A 21,137-nucleotide genomic window follows, 5' to 3' on the forward strand; every position below is an offset into this window, starting at 1 on the left:
ACACGCAACAGCTCCTCCACGCTGACATGCACGCCTGTCTGTTTATTTAACCAAGCACAGACAGCTTCTGTTAACTTAAAATCAGAGGCCGAATCCATTCTGAACCCTCGAAAACGCAAATTCCTCCTTCTCTGTCTGTCCTCCAAATTTGCGATTCTATCATTTATTTGTCTTATTTTTCCATCGTAATCCATCACTTGTTTCTCAACTTTCAGTATCTTTCCAGCAGAAGAATCTCCCTCCTTTTTAATTTGTTTAACTTCTAAATCCAGCTGTTCCATTTTAGTCTCAACTTTATTAAATCTCTGTTCAAATCCACTACAAATATCCAGCAGTTTATCCAGTTTTTTTCAATGTTAGCCAGGCTGGAGACGTCTTCTTTTTTCCCTCCCTCCGCCATTTTAAGATTTATTGTACTCACTTATCACTTCCTTGTTACAGCGAAAGCGCCTCCGTCTTTGCTTGAAATCGTAAATCTTCAAATTCTCTTTGATGCCGGCAGATTCCTGTTTCTCCTATTTTTTTCTAAGGAAGATTTATAGTCTTTTTAAGGGGGAGAAAACTCTTTACATTTTATATTTATTCGGAGCCAGAGGTGAAATGCCTAGAAACCCATCCCCTCTCAGTGGGGCGAGCACAGGGGGAGGCACGTTGGGGGGAGGTAATAGGGGTAAGGAAAGGGGAAAAATATAAACCAAGGGCAAAACAAGAGGGGAAAAGGGTGATTTTGGTATATTATGACGGAGTGTAAGATAATGGTTTTAAATGTGAATGGTTTGGAATTGGATTTGAAACGTTTTAGGATATTAAGGATGGCTAAGCAATACAAGGTGGATATTATGATTTTGACAGAAACACATAAAAGAAGGGGAGGAAGGGATAACTTGATTAATGATAGAAATTGGAAATGGGTGTTTGAGTCGAGAGGAACACAAAATAGTCGAGGCACAGCGATTCTGATTCATCAGAAGGTTAATTTTGAAGAGGTGGGAATTCAGAAAGACAGAGAAGGAAGGTGGATATTTGTTAAAGGGAAAATAAATCAAAAGAAGCTGACATTAGCAGCAATCTATGCCCCAAATGTGAAAACAAAACAATTTATAATAAATACTAAGAAGAAGTTAGACAACTTTAAGGAGGGCTCAACTTTTTTGGCATGAGATTTTAATATGCAATTAACAAATGGGACTGCGAATAGCAGGATGTTACATTTAAATAGACTTAATATGGTGGATCTACATGCAGATATTTTAAACAGAGCTACATATTATTCAGCAAGATATCACACATTTAGCTGCATAGACTACATATTAATGAATAGGGGAGGCAATATACAGGTTAAAAAAGTAGACATTAAAAGTATATGGATATCAGATCATGCCCCACTATTGGCAGAATTGGAAATAGGTCAGGAACGAAATCAAAAAATTTGGAGATATAATGCAGTTGTAACTGCTAGGGAACAAGATAAAGAGAAATTGCAAACAGAGTTATCAGAATATTTTAGAATTAATGATGTGGGTGGTATTAAACAATCAATTGTATGGGATGCATGTAAGGCCTTCATGAGGGGACAATGTATATGTATGGAAGCAGATATTAGGAAGAGGTGGGGTAGAGAGAGGGAAAGGAAGATAAGGGAAATAGATTTGATACAAGAGCAGTTAAGATTAACGAAAAGTAGAGATTGGAATAGTTTATTGAAATTGAAAAAGAAACAGTTGATTGTGTATGATGAGATTAAATGGAATAAGATGAGAATGGCGATGCGACAAAAAATACAGAGCTGGGGGACAAGATCAATGCAGCAAATGGCGAGATATCTGAAGAAGAGGAAAGAAAAATCATATATTTTAGCATTGAGGGACACCAGTGGAGTGGTTAGATATGGTAATGACCAGTTAGAGGAGATAATGAGGAAATATTATGAAGATTTGTATAAAGAGGAGCAAGTGAAGATAGGAGTCCTCAAGGTTGGGAAAATAGTAAGTGAAGAAGATAAACAAATTTTGAATGCAGAAATTACACAAGATGAAATTGCTAGAGTAATTAAAGGGTTAAAACAAGCCAAAGCACTGGGCCCAGATGGGTTTACAGGGGAATTCTATAAAACTTATGTGAATGTTTTGTTGCCGCATTTGGGGAAATTGTTTAATAATATATTGTCAAATCGTGATATTCCGCAGACATGAAAGCTTTCAGAAATTGTTACCATTCCGAAGATGGGTCGAGATTTAAGAGAGCCTGGGTCTTACCGTCCGATCAGTTTGGCAAATCAGGATTATAAAATATTTATGAAAATACTGGCAAATAGATTAGAAAATATTTTACCAAAAATAATTGAAGAGGATCAATATGGATTCGTGAAGGGAAGGAAAATAAGTGAACCAATTAGAAATGTAATGAATGTGATGCACCATGCTACCGCTATTAAAAGGAAATTGGGAATTTTGAAATTAGATGTTTATAAAGCGTTCAATAAAGTTAACCATAGTTATTTATATAAATTATGTAACAAATTAAATATGGGGGGAAAATTTTGTGAAACTATAAAAGAGATTTATAAAGGAAATGAAGCATATATAAGAGTGAATGGACAAAGAACGCAGAGTATTAAAATATTAAACGGCACCAAGCAGGGATGCCCTTTGTCTCCAAAATTATTTGTAATAGCAATAGAGATCTTAGCTAATAAGATAAGACAAGATAACACTTGGGCAGGATATAGAATAGGGGAATTAGAAATGAAAATAAATTTATTTGCAGATGATGCAATTATATTGACCCAGACCCCGATGGAGATGATTAAAGGTATAATAAATATTTTACAAGAGTTTAAGCAGGAATCGGGACTGTCGGTTAATATGGAAAAATCAGAGATTATGTGTTTAAATATAGATCCGAGAGAACAGATAGAAATTAGGAAAGAATCAGGGTTGAAATTAGGACTTAAAAAAATAAAATATTTAGGAATTTGGTTATTGAAAAACCCAGTGAAAATGGAAGAGATTAATTATAGATTAATATGGAGGAAAATGTTGAAACAGATGAGGAGCTGGAAAGATAAAAAGCTAAGGAGACTCTCTAAAATAAGAGCTTTAAAAATGATGATAGCTCCCAAGATGATGTACCTATTTCAGGTGCTGTCGGGGGGGGGGGTTATTGGTATGTAAGGTTAAAGAGTGGGACAAAAAATTAAATTATTGGATTGAAGAAGATAAGAGACCAAGAATAAGAAAAAAGTGGTTAATTGCGAATGAAAAAGAGGGGGGATGGGGAGTTCCATGTTTGGAGCTGTATAGGGAAGCTTTTCAAATGGAAAGGTTAATGGAGTTGCAATTAAGTGAAAATAAATGGGCGAAATTGGAAAAACAGATAAACGGGATGAACAATAGAGAATTAATTTTTAGGAAGTGGAATAGGAGTGATATAGGTAAATTAATAGGCCCAATGAAAGGGACTATGGAAATTTGGAAAAAATGGCAAGGGAAAATAGGATTATATAAATCTAAACTGTCATCGCTTTATGTAATAAATAGAGAAAATGAAATTAACTTAAATAGGGTTATAGGAGAGTTGAAGGGAAGAGGGATAACTAAGATAGAACAGTTATACGAGAAGGATGGCAGGCCAAGTAGAAATCGTATAGAATGGTGGTTAGGTAAGGGAAGGTGGCTACAAATAAATGCAATATGTAAATATCTAAATGAAAGGGAGAATAAAGAAGTATTATGGCGGGAGGAGACAGGGTTAGAGAAAATAATAAGAGAAAAAAGTGAGGGGATAAAGGCGCAAGCAACTAATATATACAAACTGCTAGTGCAGTCAGATGGGGATACGATTGATGGATTGACTAAATGGTGGCAAAATGAGATATTAGTAGAGGTACAAGAAATGGAAAATATAGTAGAAGATATAAGGAAAATTAAAAATACAAGAATTAGGGAAATGAGAAGGAAAATATTACATAAGTGGTATTTCACTCCCGTTCAATTTGCACATTTTCAGCAGAATGTCAGGGGGAATTGTTGGCATGGTTGTCAAGATAAAGGAGTGTTTATGCATATGTTTTAGGAATGCTCGATAGTGCAGGAATTTTGGCAAAAAGTGAAAGAGGATATCAATAGAATGTTAAATATACAATGGACAATCACTAAGGAAATGGCAGTACTAGTAAAAAGTAATGCGATGGGAGAATTTAGAGAAATAAAAAAAGCAGCAATAGAAAGCGCTCAGGCAGTAATAGTTTTGGGTTGGAAGGATGCGACAAAATGGACAATGCAAAATTGGTATAGGTACATGGTGGACCATATTCAATTTGAAATTATGGAAAAAAGGATAAATTTGGATAATGAAACTGAGTTGGGACAGCTGATGGGACGGTGGGACAAGGTAAGACGATATATGACGAGCAGAATCCAAGACCAAGCTACAAGAAATAAACTGGAATCACTCTATAATATGTAAACAGATATATTGCTCTTGGGTTAAGTGGATTATACAAGAAATACCCCCAATTTGGTGATGGGGAATGTGTGTATGTCGGGGTGGTGGGCACAATTCACAATTCACTACGCACTGTTTTATGTTGTGTGATTTTAAATTGTTAAAAATCAATAAAAATATATATATTAAAAAAAAACCATGTATGCTAGAAGTGGGAACAGGATTCATTAAAACATTGAAGGGAAGAAGAGGAGGAGAAATGCAATGTGGTATTCTAAAGGAAATGTACAAACAAGCATCTTAGAGGAGCAGAAACCCACTTTAAAAAAATAATCATTTTCATGTATATTGCTATTGTCATTCTCATTGAGAAGAGGATATATCTGAATAGGTCACATCTATGTTGTGGAAATCTGTGGATGTAAGTCCCCGGATTCAGAATGTTAGTGTAGAATACTGTCACATATACACATGACATACAACTATACCCTGGGGGGGGGGGGGTAGTCCACATAACACATAGAAGCATGAATGTGATAATAAAGTTGGTGATTGTTTTGTGGAATGTTACATTGTATACAAAGTTGGGGATGGGATCGGAGGCTGTGTTATCTAATCACCTGGTGACATGACAGCAGCTCTGTTTCCATACCGAACTTGATCATTGGTGTACACAAACATTATCACTAGCATTAATTGACCCAGATTCGGGAGTATAATGTGCTATACCTGGCCAATGAAATCACAGTTTAGGTTAATTTCCCCAAATCATTAAGCAGGTCAATCTCTATCTTTGTGGTCACAATATCCATTTATTTTATTTATTTATTTATTGGATTTGTATGCCGCCCCCTCTCTGCAGCAGAGGGACAGCCAACTCCATCCAACAGCCCCTATTTTTCTTGCCCCTAAACCTTGCAGGTTTTTCCTAGCACAATTCACTGCCAGCCAGCCAGCCAGCCAGCTCCAGCCCCTTTCTGGAGACCAGAACCTTCGACATGTTGGATGAGGAGCTTGGTGTCATGTATGGAGGCTGCAGACACAGCAGGTATCAGCACCTCTGCGGTGTTTGATTGAACCCCCTTCTCTCATCTCCCAGCCTTCCCTTAAAAACTGCCTGCCAGGCGTCGTCCCATATTTTGATGATGTGTTAATATCATGGACTCAAAAGCACAACTAGACTCTAGAATACGAGCCGTGCTTTAAAAATTTCAAGAAAAGGTTGAGAGCAGATAAATGTTCTTGGGGAGTTCCGAATGTAGAGTTCCTCAGCTTTAGAAGAGACGCCGCTGAAATTCACCCAACCGAGGAAAAGGTGCAGGCAATAAAGGAAGCGCCAAAACCACAAAACAAAACTGACCAAAAGACGTTTTTGGGGCTATTAAATTTACAGAGATCTCTTCAGCAAGATTTATTGAAAAGGGACAGAACTGCAAGAATTCCCATTATTCATTTCCCATTTTGAAACATATAGATATGATTTTCTTTGACTCCTGCATACTATCCAAATGGAAATCAAATAAAAGTAATATCAACAATTTTTCCAATATCACCATGGTGTTATATCTCATGTTTTTGCATTGATTCTGGCTGTAAGCTGCTCCTTTGTGTTCAGCTCTGGCTTCAGAAGGATAATGTAGCATTTGGGGATGAAGATGCAGACCAGCAGACCAGCACTCGAGGCCAAGATGGAGAAAACCTGCACAGCCACCATGTATTTCCCTTTGGTGCTCAGGTAGGTGGGCACAAAAGTCACCCAAACACTGCAGAAAACAAGCATGCTGAAGGTGATCAACTTGGCTTCGTTGAAGGCCCCAGGAAGATTCCTAGCCAGGAAAGCCACCATGAAGCAGATGGCAGCCAGGAAGCCCATATAGCTGAGGGTGACGTAGAACATGACAACAGCCCCTTCGTTGCATTGCAGGATGATCTCTGCATGCTGGGAATGGAGGTCAGAGTCAGGGAAGGGGGGAGAAGCTCTCAGCCAGAGGGAGCAGATGACAATTTGAATAGCAGAAGAAGAAAGGACAATGGAGTTGGACAAGCTCTTCCCCAACCATCTCTTCACCTGGTTTCCTGGTTTTGTGGCCAGGAAAGCCAGCACCACTGTGATGGTTTTGGCCAAGAGAGAAGAAATGGCAATTGAGAAGATAATGCTGGAAACTGTTTGTTGGAGAAGGCAGGTAGTTTTCCTTGGTTGACCAATGAAGAGAAATGGAGATAGGAAGCAAAGCAGGAGGGAGACCAGGAGGATGTGGGAGAGATCCCGGTTGTTGGCTTTGACAAGGGGAGTCTCTAAGTATTGAATAAATATGATGAAAACAAGACCTGTGATTAGGAAGAAGAATAGGGCAAAAGAGACCAGAATGATGCCCAGAGGTTCTTCGTAGGACAGAAACGTTATAATTTTGGGGATACATTGGACTTTGTCCTCATTAGGATATTTATCATCCAGACACCTGGTGCATTTTTCAGTATCTGAAAAATAAACAGAAATATTTCTTTAATATTTTGTTTTTTTATATTACAAGAAATACCTTTTTGGAACTACATCTAATTCCAGGAACATTTTCCAAGAGGTATTTCTAAACAATTCTATTAAAGAGAGCTAAAAAGGATATTTTGAAAAATATAGCTAGGTATATAAAGTTGAGGGAAATCCTAGGATGTTAATTATTTCCTGTTTAATGTGCAGAATCTTCATAGGAACCTACATTATTAGAAATTAATAATGAATCATATTTTTAAGGCAAATATTGTCCTGCCCCGTGGCAGTTAATATATTGGACTTGGAGGATACCTACAGTATCCTGTAACATCTGGAAGCAATATGGAATTAAGAAGAAACTTCCTAATAGTAAGAACAATTAACCAGTGGAACAACTGGCCTTCAGAAGTTGTAAGTTCTTCAACATTGGAGGTATTTCAGACTGGACAGCTACCAGTCTGAAATGGTATAGGTCCATGATGGCAAACTTATGGCATGGCAAACATCTGACCCAGCAGTCCTGAGGGCCAGGATAACAGCTTCGGAGGAGGAACACCAACAAACCAAAGATGGTCAGCTAGAAGGATGCCAGTGAGAGCCTGCATAGGCCAGGCAAAGCAGCGTGGCAACTACGACCAGGCCACAGGCTCAAAACAGGGAAGAGACCGCATCTGTGTGGGATGAGTGGGATGGGTGTCCTGTTCCAGTGCAACACTGGTTGGGAACACAAAATGGGAGAGCATGCAATTGCTGTGGGACATGCACACCATCGAGCACACTCAAAGGTATGGGGATGGTTGCAATGGGTGTAGGATAGGAACTCAATTGAGGGGTGTTAGGGTGGGTGCCAGGATATTTATTTATTTATTTATTTATTTATTTATTTATTTATTATCTATCTATCTATCTATCTATCTATCTATCTATCTATCTATTTATTTATTTTTTTATTGATTTGTGTGCCACCCCTCTCTGCAGACTTGGGGCGGCTAACAACAATGGTAAAACAACATGTAACAATTCAATTTAATAAAACAACTAAAAAACCCTTATTATAAAATACCAAAGATACACACAAACATACCATACATAACTTGTAATGGCCTAGGGGGAAAGAATAACTTAACTCCCCCATGCCTGGCGACAAAGGTGGATCTTAAGAAGTTTGTGAAAGACAAGGAGGGTTTGGGCTGTTCTAATCTCTGGGGGGAGCTGATTCCAGAGGGCTGGGGCCGCCACAGAGAAGGCTCTCCCCCTGGGGCCCGCCAAATGACATTGTTTGGTCGACTGGATCTGGAGAAGGCCAACTCTGTGGGACCTTATCGGTCTCTGGGATTCGTGCAGTAGCAGGCGGTTCCGGAGGTAGTCTGGTCCAAAGCCATGTAGGGCTAACCACTGATATGAGTTTATTTCTCCCGTTGTTAGATTAGTCAATCAGCGGCTGTTATGCAAATCACTACTACTGCTGGGATTCGTATAGCAACCCTCTCAAACAATCCAGTGTAGTTCTACATGGCAGGCTTCTGACTGGGTGGATAACATATCCTCCAGAACATCCACTGCATCCCAAAACCTTCAGAATTAGGTCAGCAGTAAATAAGCCATTGCTGTGGGGAGAGAAGCACCAGGATCTGTGGTTGCAGACCACACAGTTGTCTAATGCTATGGCGGGGAGCCAGAGCAGCTAGTGGCCCTCTGGTAGTTTCCAAGGTGAACATCCCCCATCTCCCGCAACCAGTAGTGGGCACAGCTCAACAAGCGCCAGCCCCTTGCAGAGTTGCGGGACAGGCTCACCGTTGTCAATATACCACTTTTGGGCTGTGGTAAGCAGGGTCCTCTACCACTTAGTGATGAAGCCAAAGGAGTTTGGGAATCATTCTTTTAGAATAGGTGCTGCCACAGCTGCAGCGGCAGCCGGTTTTATCCCCGGGCAGATCCAGGCAGTGGGCAGGTGGAGATCCTGTTTTCAAAACATATGTGCGCCCCAAAGAAGCAGGGGCATTATGATTGTTGGTTAACTCTACTCTGTTTCATTTTAGATGCCATGGTGAGAGAGAGGCCTGGTGTCCTGATCTGCAGCCACAACATGTTTCACTGGGCAAGAAAGTGAGCTGCAAGGTCAGCTTTTGGGACACAGCTGAGGTTGAGCCAGTGGGCCAGAGTGTGCTGGTTGGGAAGGAGTGGAATGAGATGGGACGGGCTTCTCCCTCTGCTGTTTGACAGCGGTGCTGTCACTGAAGTACCCAGTTGGCTGGTGCTACTTATTGGGGGTAATGATCTGAGGGCAGTGAAGAGTGTGGCCCTACTGCAGAGGGCAATTGCGGACCTTCGGGTCATAAAAATGTGTTGGCCGGCTATCCGGATTATGTGGTCAGAGATGTTACATTGGTTATAATGGAGACATGCCAAAGATCTCAAAGCAGAGAATAGAGCTAGGAAAAGGGTTAATGGGGTATTGGGTAAGTTAGTAGTAGAGCTTGGTGGTGTGGTGATCCATCATCTGCACATTCGGGTCTCACATGAAAGACAGTACCATCAAGACGGGGTCAATTTAACTGATAAGGATAACAATATTTTCTTAGCAGACCTGTAGAGATGCCTGCAACTCTGTTTGCGAGGGGGAGGGGGTCAGAGTGCCAAAATGTAAAAAAGTGACCCCCTGCTTTATTTATTATTTATTTATTTATTAATCAGATTTGTATACCGCCCCTCTCCGCAGACTCGGGGCGGCTCACAGCAACAACAATACAATGTAAACAAATCTAATATTTAAGTTAATTTTAAAAAACCCTGCCTGCCACAGCCCAAAAGTGGTATGCTTTGGTAGGTAGGGGTGGAAAAGTGGCATTAGCAGCAACTGTGTGATCTCCTTTTGGGCACCATTTGGATAGCGATAGGCTACCCCTTGCCAAGACCTCCAGGCAGATTCCGCCTGAGTAATGGAGGGGGGATGCCTTTGAGGCTTGCTGGCCAGGGTCTCCCAGTGACTGGAGGTGAGCCTTCCCACATGCCAAAGCTTGTGGCAAAGGGGCAAGGGAATGGTGGGGATCATCCCCTTGCCCTGCAAGGAGCTTTTGCCCATTAGTTGTGAAGAAATGTTATTAAAAGGGAATTCCCCCCCCTCTGGCTTCATCTTTGCAGGTGTTTGTGTTATTGAATTAAATTAACAAAGTGACCCATATAACCCACAACTCTTCTGTCCATGTGTCATTCCATCTTCGCCGCAATACTTTTTTTCTTCTTTTCCTCCTCTAAATTCTAGGTGCGTGTTATGCACTAGTACGTCTTAGAAAAATATGGTATATGACTTGTAGAATATTTGTGTAATGAATTCTCCCCATAACTGCCCACAATACCACATTATGGACCTTCTCAGTGATCCTCAAGGGGAGGCCAATATACAGTGATTTGCAAGGTCTTTCAGAAGGTGGACCTGGAGGAATTCATGAAGTTTGCAAAATCTCAGATGTTCCTAGAAAGGTAAACTTAGCAGAACTAAAAAGTCAAGAGATATTTCCTCTGCTGTTAGTAAAGCTTGCTCAGTCTGCCACCCCCTCATCCCATCTCTTCCCAACCCTCCTTCAAAGTCTTTTTGATTTATTTCCTTTTAGATCAGAAATTGTGCAGGTTAAAAATAAAAAAAACAGAAAAGCTTCAATCTGCCTTTTAACTTGCATTTTCATGAAAATATTCTGGATGGATGCAGTTCCACAAAGCCTCCCATTTTCCTCAGTGTCACCCACCTTCCTGAGTGGAGATGGCCCCCTCTGGACAAGGAACGCAGTCATAGCAGCAAACTGGCTCTCCTTCTCGAGCCCTCTTGACAAATCCAGGAGGACAACTTTCCACACATTTGGACTGAGGCAGAGACTGAGCAGAAAAAGGAATGCCAAAGGAAATATATTAAGACTATCCATAGAAAAGGGAGGTAAAAATGAATGGAGACAAGTAGCCTCTGGTCTTCAATGAGGTAAATATGAAACCTCCAACTCCTTCTAAACAGATGCATGAGATATAACAACTGGAAGATCCTTAATTTAATTCCTCCCTTTTACTTTTGGAATTTAACATTAGAATAAAGTACTTTTCTATTTAATAAAGTCTGATATATTCATATTAAAACGAAGAATAAAGTTTACTATATAAGGTTTAGGAAACTTTTATTTCATTCAATTTTTTAATGTGGAATAAAACTACAGTATGATGAAGAAAGAAAACTCTGACCAGTAAGATCTTGAAAGCTTTCCATAAAACATGGCAAAGCTATTCCACTTAAGTCCTGTCTATTGAAGAACTTCCATTAGATGACACCAACTGGCATGGGAGGCCAACCACCCTGGAGACTCTAGGATTTCCCTACTTGAAATAGGACCTCAGGCTTTGGAAAACAGAGAAAAGACAGCAACATTTCTTCCACCTTATTAAGCAACTTTAGCCGTGAAAGAGCATCTTGATTGACAGAAAATATCTGTCTTTCAAAATACGCCAGAATCTCTATCTTAGAATCCTCCTCGGGGAGAACCAACAAGCTGTCAATGCTCAGATCTGCTTTTTTCTCTCCATATTGGTCCAAGTACAGTTCAAAGTCTGAAATATTCCAAAATTCATTCTTCTCCAGGAAGGGATGAAACTAGAATGGGAACATTCATAAATTTGAAATACAGAAAACATTATTGAATCTTTCTTCTACAATTGACTAATCTCCAAATATAGTTAAATAATACTGCCATTATCTTCAAGAATGAATGAAAAGGTTTGATTGTCAGTCATATACTGTCAAAATATAGAGAAAATATAATTGACACAATTGGTCAATTATAGAGAACATTTTAGAGCAGATGAGAAGTGAATAGTGGGGGGAAAAGATGATTCATAAACTCTTTAGAAATAACAGATTGATTCCCAGAAAGCATGGGCTTACCAAGAAGTAAGTTGTCAGGCTAATCTTCTCCATGGTCATCCTGATGGAAAACACCTCCGGATGTGCTAATTGTACTTGATTGTAATGTGACATTAACCAAATGTTGCAAATCTGAAAGAACAAATCTCCCACCAATTTTTTTTTCAGCCTGAAAAGAATCCTTTCTGATTTTCATTCACTCCCATTATGCAGCTGCAGGATTCTCCCATCTTTTCTGATCTTTCCCTAGGCAGCCTCTCTTCTCCTCATCCCAGAACTCATTGTCACATATTATTACACTTCCTAAATATCATATTTTTCAGAGTATAAGATGCGCATTTCCCCCCCCAATGAGGGTGGAATGTTGATGTGTCTTACACCGAATACAGCCATTTTGGGCCTCTTGAAGCCCCACCCCACGTGAAAACAGGCGTGCAGAGAGTTTGGGAGGTCTGCAGAATGCTCCTGCGGGCTAGAGAAGGGCAAAAACCTCATTTCTTACTTACCTCTTTAAAATCTTGGTGTGTTAAAGGGACAAGAAGAATCTGACTGTTATAAAATTTGATATAAGTTCTATGAGTAGCTGGATAAAAGAATGCTATTGTAAATATTGTAACGTATATTAGATGGTACAAAACTATGCGGACTTTTGTAAATAGTAATTAGTGATAGTTTATACATTTTTCTTCCTTTCATTATTTCTTTCTATTACCTTTTCCTAATATGATCTACAAGACTGGCATTTAAACTTCTTAGACTTCTGAAAAGTATGGAGCAGCTTGGGCTCCTTTTTTATGTTATGTGTTTTTGTATGTGTCTTTGTCTTGTCTTGGAATTAAAAATCAATAATAAATAAATAAATAAATTAAATCTTGATGTGTCTTATGTACAGGGGTGTCTTGTAATCTGAAAAATAAACTAGATTACCGAAGCGCTGATGATATAACTGGATTTCAGTAAAGGACTCACAAACAATTGTGTGATGTGATTAGAAACCTGAAGGGTGGGTGGTATGATAGCTAACTGGACAAAAATTGTCTTCAAAATAATACTGAAATGATTTTTAATTTTTATTAATTTTTCCTATGAAACCTGAAGGTTATGAATAACAATTTGCATTGGTTATCAATTTTTCTATGTTGTCATTAATACTGTAATTAATATGATCTTAGAGTAAGCTACTCTCTCAAGATACAAGTCTTATTTGAAACTTAATTTTAAAAGTTTGATATAATAATAGTTTTAAAGCAACTTAGAGATGATAATTAGTAGCAAGCAACAATTGTTGAATCGGATGGATGGATGGGTGGAAGGATGGATGGATGGATGTTCAAATGGACTGGAACTTAATTTGCTGGCGTCCCTGAAGAAGGAGTCTGCTTTGAAGGCAGGATGCTTGAAGATAACTAGAGAGGCTATCGATCCTGAAGACTCAAGGTGGAGACAACTGGTGAGCAATGAAATGAATTATTTCATTTAAGAATCGAACAAAGATATTTAATCATTGGATAGATCAGATTCTGAATGGATCAGAAATAATGTTTGATAAAATAGACCATAAGCTACTACTAGATGAAGTATAAAAAAGGGGGTTAGACAGCATCATCACCAGATGGGTTTGAAACTGGCTGACCAACCACACTCAATGTGTAGTCCTCAATGGAACTGTATCTACATGGAGAAAAGTATGCAGTGGACTACCCCAAGGCTCTGCTTTAGACCTAGTACTCTTCAACATCTTCATCAATGACTTGGACAATGTGATAGATGGGGAAGTCATCAAATTTGCAGATGACATCAGCCTAACAGGATTAGCTAACACTCCAGAAGATAGGTTTAAAATACAGAAGGATCTTGATAGACTTGAATATTGAGCACTATCCAACAAAATGAAATTTAATAGTGAAAAAAGTAATGTTTTGCATTTAGGGAAGAAAACCCAAATGGACAGGTATAGTATATGTGGTACCTGGTTCAATAGTAGTAACTATGAGTGGGATCTTGGAGTCCTAGTGGGCAACCATTTAACCCTGCTGTTCTGTTCGGGTCGTATGTGACCCGAAGCCAAGTTTGAGTCCCTGTAAAAAATTTTCCCTGCATATCTGAAACTTGAAATTTCATGACTTTTCATAATTTCAGGGGTTCTCTCTATGATAATTTTTTTTGGGGGGGTGGGGGGTTTCTTTCTTGCTGAAAACAAAAAAGTCACACTTGTTATGTTCCCGGGTCACCCTGACCCGGACCGAAAACTCTTCATTTGAAGTGCTTATGTTTGGTCAATTTGAATACTTTTTTCACTTGGAAAGTAGTCTGAACATTTCTGCACACAATGATATGAAAATTGAAATGAAAAAGTAATTCTTATTGGTTTATTTTGCTGATAGAATGCATGTCCCCCCATTTTTGTGAAATATTTTTCAATTTATGGATAGTTTTGCTTGCAAAATGTGTTCAATTTTACTAAAGTTGGTGTGGGATTGTTAGTTTGAACATTTCTGAATATAAGAAAAATATAAATGAACTGAAATAAATGTTTCTTATTGCTTGTTTACAATCATAAATAAGCCCCCCCCCCTTGGCTGCTTGCAAACATTTTCACTTTACATTTACACATTATTGGTTTATTTTGCCCATAAATGTGCCTCCCCCCCCCGTTTTTGTGAATTCTTTTTAGGTTTATTGATAATTTTGCCTGCAAAATGCATTCTATTTTACTAAAGTTGGTGTGGGATTGGTAGCTTGAACATTTCTGAACATAATGATATGAAAATTGAACTGAAAAAAATGATTCTTATTGGTTTATTTTTGAATATAAGACCATATTATCTTATACTCGAGTATAAGCCTACTCGAGTATAAGCCTATTTGAGTATAAGCATGGGAGCCCATTTATGAGCAAAATAAACCAATAAGGATCATTTTTTTCAGTTCAATTTCCATATCATCATGTTCAGATATGTTCAAGCTACCAATCCCACACCAACTTTAGTAAAATAGAATGCATTTTGCAGGCAAAATTATCAATAAACCTAAACAAAATTCACAAAAACGGGGGGGGGGGAGGCACATTTATGGGCAAAATAAACCAATAATGTTGTGATTCAGTCTGAGGCTCCTCAGGGAACGGCTGGAACTCTGCCGGCTCCATGCTCAGAGGGGGAGGACGAGGAACAGGAGGAGGAGGAGGACCAGGCAGACGGGGAAGAGAAATGTCAGGACGAGGAGGAGGGGGAACAGCCTGAGACCCCCGGGGGGGGAGCTCTCCCCAGCGAGTAGCCTGGAGTCATTAGATGAGAACGCACAAGCCATCATAGATATGAGGCAGAGAAGGGCAGCACAAAGAAGGGGACAATTAGCCAGGTATTTCCATCCCTAATAGGCAACAGCTGGGTTTGGGTGTGGTTCTCCTCAGAAAGGTTGAAAAGGCAGGCCCGCCCTTCCTGTATTGTGGAGAGTTATCTTTTGGGAGTCCTGTGACCTTGCTTCGATCCTTGGCGTCTCTGATTCTGGCTTGTGGCCTCGAAGGCTGAAAACTTGGGGGAGGCGTGGGTTTTATTATCTACAGTGGTGTGTGTGCCAGCAAGAAGCCTGTTGTATTGTCTGGCCGTCGTGACTCTTCTGTGAAGCTTCACAGCATTCCAGTTTGTAAGAACAGTTTTTGTTATCTGTGTTTGTTTTCAAAGCTATAAAATGACTTTGCTTTTTACCAGCGTGTCTGGATACTCTTTTTAGTTGGTGTTGGCGTCTGGGGGAACCCAGACAGAACAAATAAGGATTACTTTTTTCAGTTCAATTTTCATTCCATTGTGTGCAGAAATGTTCAAACCTGTTTCCAGGTGAAAAAAGGTTTCAAAAAGACCAAATATATGTACCTAAAATGATCAATTTGCAGTCCGGGTCAAATAGACCCGGGAACATAAGATTAGGGAGGTTTTTTTAACAGAACAGCAGGGTTAAATCACACTGGGCATGGATACCCTAGATTCTTGACAAATGTACCTTTTCATTTTATGTACACTGAGAGCATATACACCAAAGATAAATTCCTTGTGTGTCCAATCACACTTGGCCAGTAAAGAATTCTATCAGCTGTTTCAGGCTGCAAGTATTTCCATAGTGTATTGCTGCCTGGCGCGCTTCATTTTCTGAGCAGTGGAGATTGGAATGGGTAGAAAATGGGGCATATGGAGGCAGCAATGGTAATTTCTATGCCTGAAACAACTGATAGTTGGGCAGATGCTTGTGTTAATCAGGCTGTGCTGAAGCTGAAACTGAAACAGGCTGTTTACTGTTTGCTGCAAGGAGGCAAATTACTGAGAGGCAGTGGCAAAAGGGTGGGGGCTAGACGGTGGGTGGGTCTATATTTGGTGTATAAAATGGACTCAAACTTTCACCCTCTTCTCAGGGGGTGATGGTGCATCCCATACTCCGAAAAATACAGTAGCCCAAGGAAGAGTTCCAAGGAGCTGGTGTCAGCCTTTAGGAAAGACAAGAAGGAGAAAAGTTAAAGATGTGGAAGAGTCTGGGAGCCCATTTGAAATGGTCCCAGGGTTTCCTTCTAATTTATAAAGATAAAATTCTACAATGCTAATCATAAACCTATACATATAGGATTTTATTTTAAAAAAGAATATAGCATTTTCAAATTAGCAGTATTTAATATAGAAATGCCATGGTGTCTAGTCTTAGGAACCATTATTCCCTGAGTAATTAAATTGACTACATCTGTTGAGATGGTTCCCCTCCTTCTTTGGATTTCTTCTCCAAAGGATCTAAGGTTAATGGATACATATCAGGACCCCCTACCTGCCATGGCTGCAGTCTTGGAAACTCCAACCTCTTTTCTCCCTCCTTCCTTCTCCTTCTCAATCTGGAGGAATATGCAGCATTCAAAGCCTGGGCCAGGGTCTCTATGATGCTGTAACCCTGATAGTAATTTTTGAAACGGATCCTGTTCCTTTTCCATTGGATCTCCAGTGGGGCTTTCTGGGTACATCTTCTGCGGCCTTTGACAGAAAAGATGTTCTTTGAAAGAGAACAGAGAAAATAAAGATCTTGAAACTTTTTTTCCACAGAGAATTGGGGTTCAAAGGCATCATCTTTTGGCCTACTTTTGAACATATAACCAAAGTTCAAAATACTGTGGACGTATTTGAGAAGTCCGTGCTGGTCCAGTTCATACTCTACATAATTTGTGAGGATCCAGACTTTCTCTTCAACGGGTCCTGACAAATGCAGAAGTGTTTCATGGAAAGGAAGAATTCTGTCCCAAAGAGAATCATATTCCATAAAGTGAACAAAGACATTGACTTGTCTCCACTTAGAGAGGGCATCCCTAAGGGGTGCTGTATGTTCAGTTTTGGGGAATTGTTGTGATATAACAATGCAAATTCCATTCCTGACAAGCACAGGAATCAAAGACCTCATGAAATTCTCTCCCTTCTCTGTGTCTGAAGCGAAGAGGCCAATCAAGGTCCATCTGAAATGGAGGAGCAGTAGGACAAGAGCTGGGTACTGGATCCCTTCTATGGGACTCATCTGGTGGAAAAAGGGGAATTTGCTTTTATCACTCAGAGCCTCTGAAACAGATTCATAACTGATCTGAAAAAGTAAGGAGAATGCTGTGTTTTATTTGGGGTCAGATCAAATCCAAAATATTAGATTTTAATAAATCCAACCTGTCCTCATGAATGTATTAGAACAAGTTGTAATTAGACATTGTTTGAAATATTAAAGAGAATATTAGTAAAATTGTATAATAAAAATGAAAAATAATAAACAAATTAAAAAACTATAAATAATGTAAATAATATTACTACATCACCTCTGCAATTTACCACAATTAGATTAACAGATTGAAATGCTGACAGAAGTATTATACAGTGATACCTTGTCTTACAAACTTAATTGGTTCCAGGATGAGGTTCGTAAGATGAAAGGTTTGTAAGACGAAAGAATGTTTTCCATAGGAATCAATGAATAAGCAATTAATGCGTGCAAGCCCAAAATTCACCCCTTTTGCCAGCCGAAGTGCCCATTTTTGTGCTGCTGTGATTCCCCTGAGGCTCCCCTCCATGGGAAACCCCACCTCTGGATTTCCATGTTTTTGCGATGCTGCAGGGGAATCCCAACAGGGGAATCCCAGCATTACAAAAACAGGCACTTCGCTGGCAACAGAAAACCAGAGGTGAGGTTTCCCAGCGAGGGAAGTCTCAGCGAAATCGCAGCATCACAAAAACACCGAAGTCCTTGAAACCCCACCTCCGGACTTTGGTATTTTTGCAATGCTGCAATTTCACTGAGACTTCCCTCGCTGGGAAACCCCATCTCCAAACTTCCATTGCCAGTGAAGTGCCTGTTTTTGCGATGCTGGGATTCCCCTGCTGGGATTCTCCTGCAGCATCGCAAAAACACGGAGGTCCGGAGATGGGGTTTCCCATGGAGGGGAGCCTCACGGGAATCCCAGCAGTGTAAAAACAGGTGCTTCGCTGGCAATGGAAGGTCCGGAGGTGGGGTTTCCCAATGAGGGGAGCCTTCGCCTGGCAACGGAAGTCCGGAGGTGGGACATCCCAGTGACGGCGGAGGGTTCGTAACATGAAAATAGTTTGGAAGAAGAGGGGAAAAAATCTTAAACCCCGGGTTCATATTTTGAAAAGTTTGTATGACGAGGGGTTCGTAAGACAAGGTATCACTGTATTCCAGTAAAGAGCCTATTATAATTTTTGAGGATTGGTGCATCTTTTTCTGTTTCTATATCTTAGATTTTTTTCTGTAGAAATCTTTTTAGCTTCTTCTCTAATTATACAGGAAACAGACCTCAGACTCTAATAAAATTTGTCAGTTGTATAATCCAAGATGTCAAAATCCCAAAAGATTGAATCTGCCATTCTGTCAGGGGAAGGAGGTTTTGGGGTTTGATTTATTAGCATTGACTGAACCAACAGATGTTTACAACATATATCCTGGCAACAAGCACATTGAGATCTCTTTATCTTGGGAGATGATTTATAGGGGGGTGCAATATAGAATATCTTCTTGATTAGTTTCAATAAATTGTTTCTTGTTCTGTTTTCTGGGTTTTGGAAAATGGGCTGGCCCACCCTCTTTTTTGTGGCAGCCCCTGAAATATTGTACACTGCTATTATGTCACACCTAGTCCTTTTCACTAGACTAGAAATACCCAGTTCATGTAACTGTTCTTCATAAGTTTTAATCTCCAGACCCTTAATCATCTTGATCTCTACATCTTTTTTATAATATGGTGATCAAAACTGGATGCACTATTTCAAGTGTGGTCTTGCCAAAGTATTATAAAGCAGTACTAATACTTCACATGATCTTGATTTTATCCATCTGTTAATGCAAATATTTTTGGGTTTTGTCGCTGCTGCCAAACATTGCTGGTCAATTTTTAAAAAAATATACTTTATTTGTAAATATAGGAAAAAAGGAAAGGGGAAAGTGTAGTGGGGGGAGATTGTCCACTAGGACTCTCCATTAGATACTTCTCATAGTTGCTCCTATAGAGGAAGATTTCACCTAATCTGTAAATATACATTTGATTTTTCTAGCCTAAGTGTAAAACCTTACATTTCTCTACATTGAATTACATTTTGTTAGATAGGCCCAAGGTTCAAGTCTATCTAGATCTGTCTGGATCTTCAGCCTGTCTTCTGTGGTGTTGGCTGTTCCTGCTACTTTAGTGTTGTCTTCAAATTTGATAATTTTACCATTTCTCCCCTCACCCAAATCATTCATGAAGATGTTGAAGAATCATGGGCCTAAAATGGAACCTAGTTGTCCCCCACTGCTGGTTTCCCTCCATGCAGACATAGTTCCATTGAAGACCACAGAATGATGAAATCCGGGCGTGATGCTGTCTATCGCACAAAACTGGTCTACTAATTTAGTAATTTTTGTCAAAAAATGAATTAACATGATCTGTTTCCCCCCCCCTGCATTAGTCCAGTAGCTCATTCATATCTGCATTCAAATATGCATCTTTCCTTTCCCCCTTTGTAAGCATAGATCATTCTCTTCATGGCTCTGTTGAGCCCAAACCTCCCTCTCAAACAAGGGCTTGGATCAGGGCCAACAGGCTGAGCTCCATTTTGAAGGAAATCCATTTTCTCCATCGTAATTCTCTGTTTATTGAGTCAAATGCTGCATTAACATCTATAAATCCAGCAAACCTTGTTTTACCTCACTGACATAGATTAGATATTTCAAAAATATCTGCTAGTCCATTTGGTCTATAATTGCTAGAGTCCTTTTTATTCCACATTTTAGATAGATAAAATGCTACTATTGTCAACTTCAATCTGAGTGGATAGGGCAGGTTTTATTTATATGTGAAAATGAAGATGTCATTAGAGGCCCCAACAACTAGGGATGTTTCTTGATCAGTTAAACAGTTGGTAGAATGTCTTGTCCAGTGAATATATTGATTTTATGATTAATCACAACATGAACATAGTGAGGTAAAACATTGACATTTTTGCTAATATGGAAAAAAACAGCTTTTGAATTCCATGGAGAAGACATGGTTGCATCTATTGCTCACCCATCACTTACTTTTATCAGATGGAGAAAAACACACACAAACCTGTGGGACTTTGTAGGTGCCTCCTATTGTTGACATCTGTATGGAGACGTCCCTGTTAGCTCTATCAAGAAAAACCAGAAGGTTGACTTTACTTCCACAGCTGTAGTTGGGGACATTGGATTCTTCAGTAGAGAGCATGTCCAGCAAGGCATCTGAAGTACAGAAAGTGCTCAAGTAGTTGTCATGAATGCTATAGCCAAAGGTGAGATTGTGCAGGAACTGGGAATTCTGGTTGGCCATTTGAATGTTGAAAATTAATTGTATGCCATAGGAAAAACCATTAACATCCCTATTGTAAAAAAAAAAGTATTATTATAATCGATAGCAACAACAAACACTTCTTTTAATATATAATCTGCAACAAGCCTACTGATCCCTAAGCCAACATTCAACCAGAAGCAATGATCGGTTATACAAATATGGAAGTATTAGAAAGGAGGGAGTGCAACTTTATCACCATGAATGACTTACGGATCATGGAAAACAAACTGAATCGAAGGAGACACATTGAAAAGCAACTTTATATGCAATTTTTCATCTCCAGTGGTGACTATACCAATGATATGGTCTCCTGGGCTGTAAAAGCTCTGTGGTTTATTTCCATCTTGGTGCGCCAAACTCAGTGGGCATTTCATTCTCAGCTTCCCAGAGACTGAATGGGACACCAGCAGCATCAAAAACAGAAGCAAGAGGTCCAT

The 21,137-nt window shown here is 39.5% G+C and overlaps 1 protein-coding gene across 1 annotated transcript; it reads right to left on the reverse strand.

Moving 5' to 3' along the window:
• Positions 1 to 6,013: 6,013 nt before the first annotated feature.
• Positions 6,014 to 21,137, reverse strand: LOC139170721 (vomeronasal type-2 receptor 26-like). Its single transcript, XM_070758209.1, has 6 exons — positions 20,911 to 21,137; positions 20,440 to 20,728; positions 16,641 to 17,435; positions 11,352 to 11,564; positions 10,678 to 10,804; positions 6,014 to 6,924 (listed from the first exon to the last, which is right to left on the reverse strand). The coding sequence occupies exons 1-6, from the start codon at positions 21,135 to 21,137 to the stop codon at positions 6,014 to 6,016; spliced, it is 2,562 nt and encodes an 853-aa protein (XP_070614310.1).

This window comes from Erythrolamprus reginae, chromosome 8 (genome assembly GCF_031021105.1).
Source record: "Erythrolamprus reginae isolate rEryReg1 chromosome 8, rEryReg1.hap1, whole genome shotgun sequence".
NCBI lineage: Eukaryota > Metazoa > Chordata > Lepidosauria > Squamata > Dipsadidae > Erythrolamprus > Erythrolamprus reginae.